The following is a 12,849-nucleotide window of genomic DNA, read 5'->3' as shown; positions in this document are numbered from 1 at the left end:
TTTTTATAAGCAATGAGGTGCTATGAGTAGATGAATACCTTGCTTGGTCATTTGCCACACATGAGCAGCATGCATGTTAGCCAAAGCAGACAAGCACAATTGTGTTAATGTAAAACGATTTTATTCTGGAGGACACAAATGTATAGACACTGGAAGGAGAATTGTGGAAGAACATAACATTTGCCCAAAACACATCGTACCTGTTTCTTTTTGTTTGTTTGTTTCTTCCACATTGCTTGGGCGTCACATTACATGGTCATAGGAATTCTGTCTTTGAATAGAGGGTGGACACTGCAACAACGGAAGAAACGATTGTGCTGAAGATAACGATGTGCAAGCCTCTATGTTAGTATGAAGAAAAATTAGACGTGAGCATTGAAAGAAAAGTGCATTGTCAGACACATCATAAAATCAATCTTTCTTGAAATGTGAGTATAGCAGGTTGTTAGTGATAAGAAACAAAAAGGACACTCTAAAGTATTGTTATGTCCTTATTTTCCTGTTCAGTGCATTTGTGCACAAGCTGAGCCTTTGTGCTGCTTTCATATTGAGAAGAAAGAAAAAAAAAAGAAAAACTGCTGCATGTTGTGTATCTGCCAGTGCTAAGCAGTAATCTATTATGGAGCTTCCTTTCAAAGAATTCTGACAACATGCAGTGCTCAGTAAGTAGCAGTACTAGACACCTTCTTCAAGGACAATTCGGGCATATATTTTTTTAAAATTTATTTCCTAATCACTGACAAAAGTCACCATCAGGTGTACATATGCCAGGTAGCTTAATAGCATGTTGTTTATATCCTATAAAGTGCACAACAAATAAGGTTGTAAAGGAAGAAACGCAGGCAAGAAACAGGTATGCTGTCCACATTGTGAAAGCAAAACATGCCTGCATTCAAGGACTTGCTGACAGATGTTTGGGGATTCTTTCTGTAATTGTTTCACTACAGCAGCTCCCAACAGATCATACGAAGTTTAAAAACATCTTGACAGACCTATATTGCTCACATTTCGTTGTATGCTAGATGGCTGAAACTCTAAAACACGTCAATCATACCTAGCCTAGTAGATCTGTGAAAACACAACGCTGATTAGCAGGAGGTCACGTGCAGTTGACTATCAGCCGCTTGCAGCTGAAAGTGTTGCACTCTTGCATGGCACTAATCACTGGCCCAGCAGTACACGGAACGACCCAAGCCCTTGCGATGTGGCCTGTGGAATGCCATGTGAAACCTATCCTCACCAGTGGCTGTCCCACAAAGACGGCTTCATGGCCTTGCCCTTTTCATCAGACTAGTAACGACCTCCTTTCTATAGCTTTCATGAAAGGCAGCCTCAGCTGCATCTGTTTTGGTGGCCACGAGAAGCCCCCGTGCCTGTATTTGCAGACCTAAGCATCGAGCTTGACATTCGCTTACATGGCTGCTGTAATGCTATTGCCCCCTTGTCTAGATCATTCGGAGACACATGCTGTCTGTGTAGTGCACCCATTGCATTGTGTCCGTGAAGCTTTGAACGCTGAGAAAGTGACATCTTCAACTGTAAGAATGGTGGATGCGGAGGCCCCCTGAGGAATCATCACACGATCATAAGCAACGGCCTAGGTGCATGCCAAGCTTGCTTTCCCTGCTGTGTGCTTACCCTGCAATGTTTCAGGGCAATGGAACACGTTCACGTAGGTGTAGCAAACTGCCCTGCTGAAATTTGCTGAGAAACTAACCAGATTCAGCCATTGAATGAAACCACAGTGTGAAGGGAACCACGCAGCACCTGCACAATTTTATCCTGCTAGACAGAAGAGCAATGGACGTGCTATGACCTCGATGGCCTCGAGCGAGGGCTTGCCTGTACTCGGAGACAGTCGTCTGGCATCGATTAAGCAGGCTGCTCCATGAAGTCAATTTTTGCTGAGGCAAGCTTTTGCACAACCGAAACTTGAGGAGACAGGCACCATGTCAAGCCTGCCTGCCTGAAGAAAAGAGAACATGCTCCAGCAGCCACTTCAACACGGTGTTCTTTGTCCGAGAACACCACCTATGGCCGCTAAACAGACAAACCTAAAAACGCACTTCAAAACATTAAGCCTACATACTCGGCAAACATTTCTGTCTCGCAATCGTATAGCGACCATGAATGTGTAGACAACGCATTCATATATATATATATATATATAATATATATTTATTTATTCATCATTTATTTAAATCATTTTTTTTTTTCACATTAACACCGACACTTATATGTACATCTATAGAAACAACCTTTGCCTTTTAATAGAAGGGAATAAATATTTTAGTCCTACTATTTACATGAGGGAGACTGAAACAGTGGTAATATATATATTTATATACTTACAGCAAAACGCAGGAAGAGTGCTGGTGAAAAACAACTGTAAAACGTGATTACGACATGCATTACTTGTATACCCTTTCTCATTCCCTGCTGAAGATCACCACTCCCGTGTCAATTGGGCCAGTCTGTATTGCCTTCCCTCTACATGTGGGTTTCGTGACTCGCATCTCAGATCTGTGGGATTTTCCACTGTCCGTCATGAGTTCACACACGCTTTTATGCTCGCATTGACGACAACTTGCACGCCGCAGTGAAATGCTTTGCGTATGGTTGCTTCCCACTTCGTATATGAGAAGTTGTGTTGCAATCATTCTTCAAAAACAAGCATGGCCGAGCGCTAATTATTGGGATAATTTTGTATACTTTCAGGAGCATAAGAATTAGAAACCCATGACCAAAAAGACAAGAAAAACATTGATGAGCCGTAAACTCTACGAGAGGCAAAATAAGGCACTGTAGAATGAGCCTTGTGCAGTATCCTACAAATTTTGCCCCTTGCTACCATAGCTGATAGTAGCAGTTATTTTACTGCTCAAGGATATGAACAATGGATGCATGTTTTATGCATCCATTGGAGCTACAACACAGTACAACTGTGCTGTTTCTTTTATTAAGTGTGTCGGTAGACATTCTTCGTCAGAACGAAGAATACTTTAAGTAAGAATAGGTTCACAGTTTGCACTCAGCCATGCTTATTAGTATCTGTGCTAAGTCAATGTGTCACTACATGGTTGCACCGCACCTTTTTTCTCAATCCAAAATCGCCTAACCCTGACGTGGGTACTTTAATTGCTTACTTCGCAATGACATGGGAAAAGGGAGGTAGCAATTTGCCAAAATGACATAGCTGAACTTCTGTTATAGCTGCCCAGCTATACAGTGCCGTATTGCACTATACTGTAAGCAGTCTGGAGATTTTTCGAAGTGTCATGAGCACCTATAGGTGTATGGTTTACATGACCAGGTTTCTGCAGGTCATTATCCAGGGCAATAATTGTTAGAGTTTAACATCCCAAACATAGTGTGGGCTACGAGGGACGCCATAGCAGAGGAATAATTTTATTTAGTTATTTCTAGTTTTGCGTTCCATGCCCATCCACTAACTAGCTAGGACAAAACTGGATATCTCCCAGGTGATTTGTGACGCACTTTCTGCTAGGTCCTTAAGTCAGACTCGCTCAGAGCGCTGCTTGTGCACCTGGCTACGTCTCTGTGTCAGCTTACAAGCTTGGCATCCTGTGAAAAGGGCGACCACACTCGCAATAAGAGCGCCATCACTGCAATCCAGGCATGCAACCGACAAGTGCAGATCAGCCATTGTGCAGGCCCCCACTGGACAGGTGCACAAGCCTGTTTTGGCTGCTGATTTGACTCCCCTTTCTCCATATTCATGAACTCTGATTTGTAGACACACAACTTTCTGCCTGGGTACAGCCTGCACATCTTCCTCAGCAAATGAACATTTAGGCATGTAAGTTGGCGCTGACATGTAGCCGAGCCAGAATGCAGGGCACCGTGTTGATTGGGCTTAAGTTACACTGTGATGCCTGAAGGAAAGTAGTTGACATGTTCAATCGCAGCTAGCTGTGTAAGTGTGGAGTACCTTAACTGTGTGAAAAAAAAAAGGCGCTTTGTGACAGACATGCTGTTTTCAGTAAAAAAGCTCTTTGCCTGGTGATTATGCAGGACTTGCCAGAGCACTGTCGTTGCTGTAAGATATGCAGTGCGAAGATAGTTATGAAATTGGGGAAGCTGATCAGCAGAAAGAAAAATGGAGCATAGTAGAATTATTGTTTGAGGTTCAAGGAGTAATTAGAGTAATGTTCCAGGTTGCAATACCTCCAACGAGGCACAATATTTCATTTGCTGGTGTAAAGTCGCGTCAGGAGAACATGCGTGAGCATGACGGAAGTGTACGTTTGCAATTTTTGGGCCGTGGTGGCACATTACGGCATGGAACTTTCTTCTCCCATAAGAAGCAGCCAAGCCTACTACATCAAACACTGGTGGATGACGGGGAAGCCAAGGAAAAAAAGTCAAAGTGTTTCTGCTTGGGCACATCCCTTTTTCTGCAACAATGGCTACCAACACACGTACGCAAACAATTTGCATGGCCTGGCGATGCATTGCCCACAATGCATGACTTACAACGTGAGACGGGATATGTTGATGCCGAAAGAGAGAGAGTGACCAAGGAAAAAGCTTCCTACTGCGTATGACTGAGTCTCCGTAAATGCCTATAAAAAACGTGGCAGTGAGAGGACTACATCTAGGGGAAGAGGAGGAGGTGTTCCTGGCTTTCACTCAAGGGTGGGGGCCTCCATCACGGAACAGCGACACCGCATGCACTGCAATAACAACACTACTGTCTCCTAGCGCTTACACTTGTCCAGAAAAATGTCAAGGTCGGCTAAACAGGAACATACACCATTCCTGCAACTACACAAGGCGTGCCAAATGTGGTTTCATCATCTGCTTTCGAATTGAAGCTTAGCGTAGGATAAGCGAGTTCTGTTGATTTTGTGCTCATTAACGTCTGAATTGCTCTTTATGTAGCGAGGAAAACATAAATAAACAGTGTTGAATATTCATCGCCAACAGCTTGGCCACTGTATGGAGTGGCAGTGGGTGCAGCAGACATGCATTTGCTGTATATTGTGTGTGCCAGAAAAGCACAGTGCAATCATTTATGTCTGCAATATAAAACAAATAGAAAAAAAAACCTCCTAGGCTACTGTTCATCTTAAGCACTGCTCAGTAATGAGATTGCCATAAGTGGAATGAAAGAAGTTGATTTCTTCTTCTTTCCCTCCTTATTAATGTGCCGCAGGTTGACTTAATCAATTATGTACTAGATTTGACATGCTTGCATGCATTCAAAGTCTAGAGTGCCACTAGGTTGCAAGTTAATGGCAGCTGTGTAGTTCTGTACACAAAGCCACTTTATGAAATATGCAGGGAGCATTGCTATTCGGGTCCGTGTACTTTGCTTAAAAGTCCCTGTGTACTCAGTCTTACTGTGTGGGCTTGAATAATTTATGTTTGGCACTGAGCGTCATCATAAGTAATTATTGGTGACGCATGACTTAAACATTCATACTGTTCAAATGCATGCGGTGGAAAGATCAACAGGCATGGACATACAAGAAGCAACTAGGGTAGCTTGTCTCAGATGGTCCTTTTTAGACTTGTCTTTATTGCATCTTGTTGCAGTACTTCCCTAGGGACCTTGCTAGGTAACAGTCTGTCGAAACAAGCTCAATAATAATTCCGTATATTATACAGAATGGCAATATCGTAATTATTTGTCTTTATACCGTATAGACTCGTGTAAGGGCTGCACCCCCAACTTCGCAACCCGAAATTAAAAAAAAAAAATTAAAGAATTTCCATCGGAGAAGCAATTGCGTTTGGTGCCCCAGTGCTAAGCACACGCATTGGCGAATTTTCCCATGCCATACACTTCCGCGTAGCCCTACTAGATGGCGAGAGCTGTGTGTTGACCTCTGATGCAATGATACATTTGGGGATCTGGGGGCTGCAGTAGCTGCCGGCTGCGCCAACACCGTTTTGACCAAAACATTTGGTCTTGTGTAAGGGCTTGACCTCATCAAAATTGTGAAAAATAAGTCTATACGGGCACTGAGCACCTTTATTCATGTCTTGCCCATCTGGCATACCTTACTATCACTCTTAGTAACTGCTATTTATCAAAGTGTTCCAACATTCATGGTTTAGCACACTAGTTTCTGGAACACGTTCACAAAAGCCAGATTCAACATTCTATGCTATCAAAAGCAAATGAATGCAACTTAGATGCACCGTTCTCCAGGCCACAGCTTATAAATTTAATTTTTCACGCATAATTTATTGCAGTCAACTCCCGGTATTATCAAGCAGCAATATTCCTTTGCATCAGTTGCACAAGCCAGGCACCCTGAGCACAGTTAAACATGCGATGTGCATCCTTGAGGCTATGCATCCGAGACATGCTCTTTGCATATTGAGCTCCACCTTCACATTCGTGCAATAAACATAAAAGTGCCCATGACAAGGTTTTGTGAATATTGTAGTATGCAACCTAAAAAAAAGGCTTGCGAGATATTTTCCGAATGCTGACATATCCTTGAAAACTGCTATTGCCAAATAAGATATCTGCAATTATTTGTAGTGGCAATGAGCGGCGAAGCTCGAATGGAATCACAGGCGCTGTTGCCTTTATGAGTATTTGACAGGAGCATAAGCTTTGGTATTGGGAACATTAGGGACCTGCATTGGGTGTGGAATAAAATTGAATGTTTGTTACCCTTTACTCAGAAAAGAAGCATACACAGAAAAAAATCAAGAATGCACCTCGCGCGAAGTTGTGTGCAGGGTTTTGCATTCTTCTTCCTAGCTGCATGCGCCCGTGTTGCTCCATGCGGGAGGACAGGAGAGGAACATAACATCATACGTTGAAGACACGATCACAGCATACGGCCGACAGTTTCCTCCATTTGTTTTTTTTTTTTAAGTTCTCTCTCTCTCTTAGCCTATAGAGCCGTGTGAGCACTATATGTATATAATGTGTGTGTGTGTGTTTGTGTGTGTGTGTGTGCGTGTGTATGTATGTATGTATATAGGAAGAAGGTTAACAGGAGGACGCTTCCATCTGGAGGTAATGAAATCCGAGCGCTTGAGAGAAAAGCAGCATTCTCGGGAGATTTTACGTTGACTTTGATGTATACTTGAGACAGTGCACCCTCTCAGGAGCCCAGAGTGCCAACGATACCTCAGCCCACCTTTTCCATTTTGGCATACTCTCTGGCAACATCGGCCATGTGACCACCCAGTGAAATTGGGATGGTTATGTTCCGAGATCTTTGTGGACACGAAGCCTTGAAAAAAATGAGCTCGACACCCAGGGATTTCTTGGACAGCTGGAACTGTTTTGCTCGTGACATTGTGGTGTCGTACCCCAACTTTCCAGCCATTAACAAATGAGATTCAGCTGCCTTGCACACCACAAAGAATTCGAGGAACATAGACAAACCACAAGAGTCAACAGATCTCAGTGAAATCTTGTCATCAGACTTACTGTGCCTGAGAAGGAAAACGTTTGAGAGTAGGGGCATAAGTTGAGCTCTGCTTGTAAGGCACAATCAAAAAGGAAATAGAGTCAGACGAGTATCCAGCGCCTCGTCTCAAAACTGCAAGTATCCTGCACCCTCATACTAGATGTAGAGAGCTTGTGAAGTGTCTGCATGGCCTGGATCAACCACATTTGTCATGCTGGAATCCCTGGGCACGTTGCTCAAGCACTGCTGAGTCCCAGTAAGCTGCCCACTGAAATGAGACAGGGCCGCTGGCAAACGGGGGTCCATGGGGCATGTTGGTCGCCAGTATGGGGGATCTCCTGTAAATCCACCACCACTTGGCGACGCATAGATATTGTGTGCACACTCAGCACAGTGGCCAAAATGGCCACCACAAGCAGACGTCATTGCTTGGTGACCCACAGTTGCAGTGCAGGCAGCGGAGTCACACTGCCTCAGCATCTGGGCTTATCACTGTTTCCCAGAAGTGGGTCACCACAACAGCAGATTATATGTGATGATTAGAAAAAAGTGCAATGGCTTTACAAGTGGTGGTGCCTGAATCGTCTCCGCGGGCAGGCGTCTCTTTTGATACTTTTAAGTGAGGTACCTACCTCTTTAGATTTTCAAGATGTCCCATTACATCTTGGTATCAGCAGCACAAGTGCCTCATGCCTACACTATATGGCAGCAATATGATGCCAACCTGCAATGAACTTGTTTTCAAAATTCTTGTTTTAAAGCAGGCAGCAGTGTTATGCATTCTGTCATCATATTTCTTGGGGCGCAAGTGGAAGCTCAAACATGGAATAGCATATATAAACCTGCTAGGGTTGCTTTGTCGGTAACCTGGCATTTGTAGCGGTGCAGTGCGGGTCCTTTGCTCACAAGTATTTATTGGCTTGCTATACGGTTGTTGACCTGTATATCAGGCAGAGCTGGAGGAGTGATAAAAGCAGGAGATTGTTTAGTGCACTGTTAACCACACGGCGCAAGCACCTCACATGAAATTTCACACCTGGCAACTATCAAGCCTCGACTCCCTCGCAATTGCATGATGAGAAAAGAAGAAGAAAAAAAGGCAACATGGAGTCATCTATTGCTTTTATCTTTGGCTCTTTGAGACAGAAATGACCTCGGTTTCACCCATGAGGAAACATCGGGGAAGACGTCATGGAAAAATGAGAAAACGGGAAGGGGTGAAGCGTCTCCCGAAGGAAGACAGTCTTCGGTTGCGACATTACCTACCACACGATGAGAGGCTGGATATTCGGAAGACTGTAGGGGGAACATTCGAGAACGCCAAGGCTCTGGGAAAATTTGTACGTTTCTCACTACAGGAAACAATGGAGGCAGGGGCGGCTATACAACGTGCACTGACCGTAGAAAATGGCAGCATGAATGACGAAGGTGGCTTCAGTACTTGAAGGTGAAAACCACGGAATGAGAAACCAGGACGACAATATGGGAGGACTGTTGGGAACAGGCTCTGCTATCCCGGCCTTCTCCATTTCTACTTGAGAAGGCGTGTTTGAACTTCTCACTTTCAATCATCTACAACCTTTGTGAACAGAAACGAAGCCACTCAGCATTTGGCTGCAGCTTAATTCAACTGGTCTCCTATTGTGCCTGCACCAAACTCGGAGGGAGGCAAACTCTAGTGCTAACCTCCAACACCACGAGATTCACAGACCTGACACAACACAGCCAAGATTTGGCAGCAGTCAAGCTTTTAGTGGCTTTGTTTCTTTTTACAAACTGAGTACCGACACGCAACTGATGTATCCTGAGCAGCGCCAGTTGCCAACAACCATTAGCTAGCAGCATCCTGGAAACGCTACAGCATACGGGCTCAGTATTCCAGAGGACATTTTACCTTACACTGGCACTGTAATATTGCTCCAGTCAACTCCACATGCAGCCCAGAAACAGTGACAGAAGCCACACAGGCAGAACTGGTTGACTCTGGAGCAAGGCGCAAACGCGAAGAAGAAAACATTTTGAACCAAGAGCCTCGCTGCCTATTGCAGGACTGAAAAGCAGGCAGTTCTTAAGTCTGCAAACTATGTGTATTGCATCTTATTCATCCTAGTTTAAAGTCTACTTGTTGCCCCAGATTTTGAATTAGTTGACCTATTCATGTATTCCATACAGAAGGTTTACAAAATCAACATGGCAGTCCATACTAGTACTGCTCCAGTAAGACATGTAGTAAGCTGACTTTAAGAGGCAGGCTGTAAGACGTGGCATATTTTTAACTTCATACTCAATGTAAGAGTGCAAATAGCTTAAATTATGACTAGATATTTGTGTGAAGAGTCGCCCGCTCCGACAGAATGGCACCTTGCCACATGAGTAACTTAAGGAGAAGGTTCAATGATGTAGTTACTTAATAAAAGAAGGGAAGGAATGAAAATGGGAAGAAAAACCGTTTCAGGGTCAAAACCCACCCACGACTTGACGTGCAAGCGCGCAGTCTTAACCACCGGTCAGCAAGGTTATGGTAACGGCTAATGACTGTGCTTGCTTTGGAAGAATATGCGGCCCCTCTTTGGTCAAAGGTAGTGCAGACGGATTGCACAGTTTCGGGAAAGTGTGGGAATGCGTTGATTAGGCTTTTAGCATCGGAAACTTCAGAGCAGTGGCATGGTTCAGAATATTCAAGGATTTGTGTCACCAGTGCTGCAGCGGTGAAAGCAGTAAAGCTTAAAGCACCTAGGCCTAGTAAGCACTGATGCACTTCAGTGGGTACTTCAACATTGGGTGCATCGGGCACAAAAGTGGAATTGTAGCATGATTTAGAGCTCACTTTAGTTCATTTCCGGCGACTGGGCAGCGCACGTCAAGAGTGGGGCAGACAGGACTACATCTGCTCTGACCACTGACCAGCAGCATGCAGTTCTTCAGCAACACCATGAACACAATGTGGTCATGCACTGCACAATGCAGCATTAGAGAAGTTTAAAATAAAGCTGAGATTCGTTGGTAGCTTTTTGAGGTATGGCACAGGGTTAGTTAGAGCCAGGTAAGGTGCAAAAGCAGGAAAAATATTACGGTCACAACAAAGATCAATATGTTGCCAATGTGTGCATTTTGTAAGCAAAATGAGTTGTGAAATCATCAGATGTTGTCAGGCACTGCTGCTGTGTGGGTCGGTGATCAAGGCAGAACTACTGAACCGCAGCTGAACCAGCAAAGAGGGCATATACGACTGCTGAGGCCACGCGCACATTGGCTAGGCGCGCGGTGAACGTCGGCAGCCACATGTGCCAGTCATCGCCAGCCCATACCTACGGCTGCTTAGTCCCGCTTGGATTTTGACCCTAAAAGAGTAAAAAAGACACCCTAGTGCGGCGGGCGTCCTGCTTGGGCCTCCGGGGGCCCATCCCGTACTGTCAGATGCCCGGGTCTGACGAGCTGACGGTGCCCGGGCCGCCCTTAGACCCAAATCCCGTGCTGCCGCCTCCGTCACTGTAGCTGTACTCCTCGTCCTGGTAGCCACACTGAGAGTGCGCCCGGCCACTTTCCGAGCCACGGAAGTCCAGGTTGTACTGGGCGCAGAAGCGTGTGCATAGATTGGTGTTCTCTCTTTGCTTAAAGTACGAGCTGCACGCTATGCCAGAGCCACAGTCAAGTCACCAGGATGATGTATTTGACACAGCTCTGATGTTACCCTTTGCAATGTCTTGCCATCTGCTACGAGAGCCCATGTCAAAAGCACAGCATGTTTTTACACTGTAATCAAAAGGATATGGTATATGCTGCTATACCTCTGCACTTAACCACAGTGACTCCCACTGGGCCAACTGGACAAGCTCGCTAATGCTTGGGATGAGATGCCACAGGCACCAGATCGCTCTCCAATGTCCAACAGAATGCCGTTTTGTCATGTTTATATTTCTCAGAAAGTGCTTAGTTCATAAATTTTCACAAGAGTTAGTGTTTCCAGCACTTCTAATAAAAAAAGATGTGTTCTAATCTGAGTGTATCTTGCAGGCACTGATGTTCAATGTTCTGAAGTTACAATTACATTTTTTCTTTACTGTACTGATGGTACAAAATTACTGAAAGACTGGAAGACACAACTTAACATGACTGGTGATTGACAATATTCGGAAGCCACAGTTAATATGCATGGAACAAGATTTAGTCTTTATTATATGTTCTTTGTTAAATCAAGTTAATTTTATAATATATAAAGATATAGACAGCACATACCATGTATGAACCTAAAGAAAAAAAAGAGTGAAAATTGTTGGTACTGCCAGCTTTGGTCTGTCATGAGGTGCTCGTCGCACAGCACTGTAGCCCAAATGTTTGATGTTCTGATGCGGTTTCAAAGAACTGCTGGCTGTTTACTGTACTTTCATGATGTTCCTGAATATGCCGATGCTCTTTCATATGTGTACTGACTAATAACACACTGTTAAGCTTTGTCTCGCATTCGGATCCTACACACTTGAGGCCACAGCTTATAAGAACTGTTTTGTTGCGTGTTTTGGATTACGGAGCCAATCATATTAATGTGCCCAATACCTTTACCTAGGTCCAACTGCAGCTGTAAAATTATGTAGAATGACACTTCTATTTCTGTGGTAGCAAGAGGTATCCCGTTATGCAAATTGCGCCTTGAAGGCCCTGTTAAAAAAAACAACAACTCTGTAGAATGTTTTGTGTTTGTTATTGCAGTACCTACTAAGTAATGTGCTCTAAACAAACAAACACAAAATGTGGGTGGGTGGGAGCAGCTGGAACAGGCAGCAAGAGGGCACACCTTTTCACCACTTTGTTATTGAGTTAGTCAGCCATGCATTAGATTTTGCTCTCAAGATTACCAGGTTAGCAGTTTTATAAATCACCTAAGTTTTCAATTGCCAGAATACCCACAAATACGCTCAGTGAAATGCACAACAGGTGGTCACATTCTTGCAAGCAATAGTATGCTTTTGTTGCACACTGCATAAAAGTACGGTTTACTCACCTTTGTTGCGCAGACTAGACAGGTTGTGACCACTTTAGAGATGACATTCATCAGGTTTTTCGTTTCCTGGATGACATTATCAACCTGCAAGATTAACAGAAATCACAAGACAGATTTATTCATTTATTTATTTATTTATTTATTTATTTATTTATTTATTTATTTATTTATTTATTTATTTAAAAGAACCTTACAGGCCCAAAGATATTGAGTAAGGGGGGTTTAGTTATTACAATGAAAGTACAAGCAAACTAGTAAGGAACAGGGTTACTAAGCAAGTGAACATCGAAACATAATGCAACAAAGTAAATTGCAAAATACAAAACAAGGTTCCAATGCAAGTGAACAAAAAGAAAAAAGAAGGAACACAACAAAATATGTTTGCAAAATAAGCGCTAAAGTGCAAGTGAAGAAGAAAATGCAACAAATCACAAAATAAACAAA

At 43.7% G+C, this 12,849-nt stretch overlaps 1 protein-coding gene across 4 annotated transcripts in view; it reads right to left on the bottom strand.

The window, feature by feature from the left end:
• Positions 1–12,849, bottom strand: part of alpha-Catr (alpha-catenin related) — a 202,686-nt gene continuing 189,837 nt past the window's right edge. For 3 of the 4 annotated variants that reach the window (XM_075679954.1, XM_075679951.1, XM_075679953.1), the window contains exons 15-16: positions 12,406–12,489; positions 8,516–10,975 (exon numbers count right to left, since the gene is read on the bottom strand). In XM_075679954.1, coding sequence (XP_075536069.1) covers positions 10,820–10,975; positions 12,406–12,489 — 240 coding nt within the window. In that variant the 3' untranslated portion in view covers positions 8,516–10,819. Of the gene's footprint in view, positions 292–8,515; positions 10,976–12,405; positions 12,490–12,849 lie in introns of those variants that run through there. The other variant, XM_075679952.1, reaches the window with a different exon arrangement.

Source organism: Dermacentor variabilis, chromosome 2, assembly GCF_050947875.1.
Source record: "Dermacentor variabilis isolate Ectoservices chromosome 2, ASM5094787v1, whole genome shotgun sequence".
NCBI lineage: Eukaryota > Metazoa > Arthropoda > Arachnida > Ixodida > Ixodidae > Dermacentor > Dermacentor variabilis.
The sequence above is the reverse complement of the archived record's forward strand: the minus strand, read 5'-3'. Positions and strand labels throughout refer to the sequence as shown.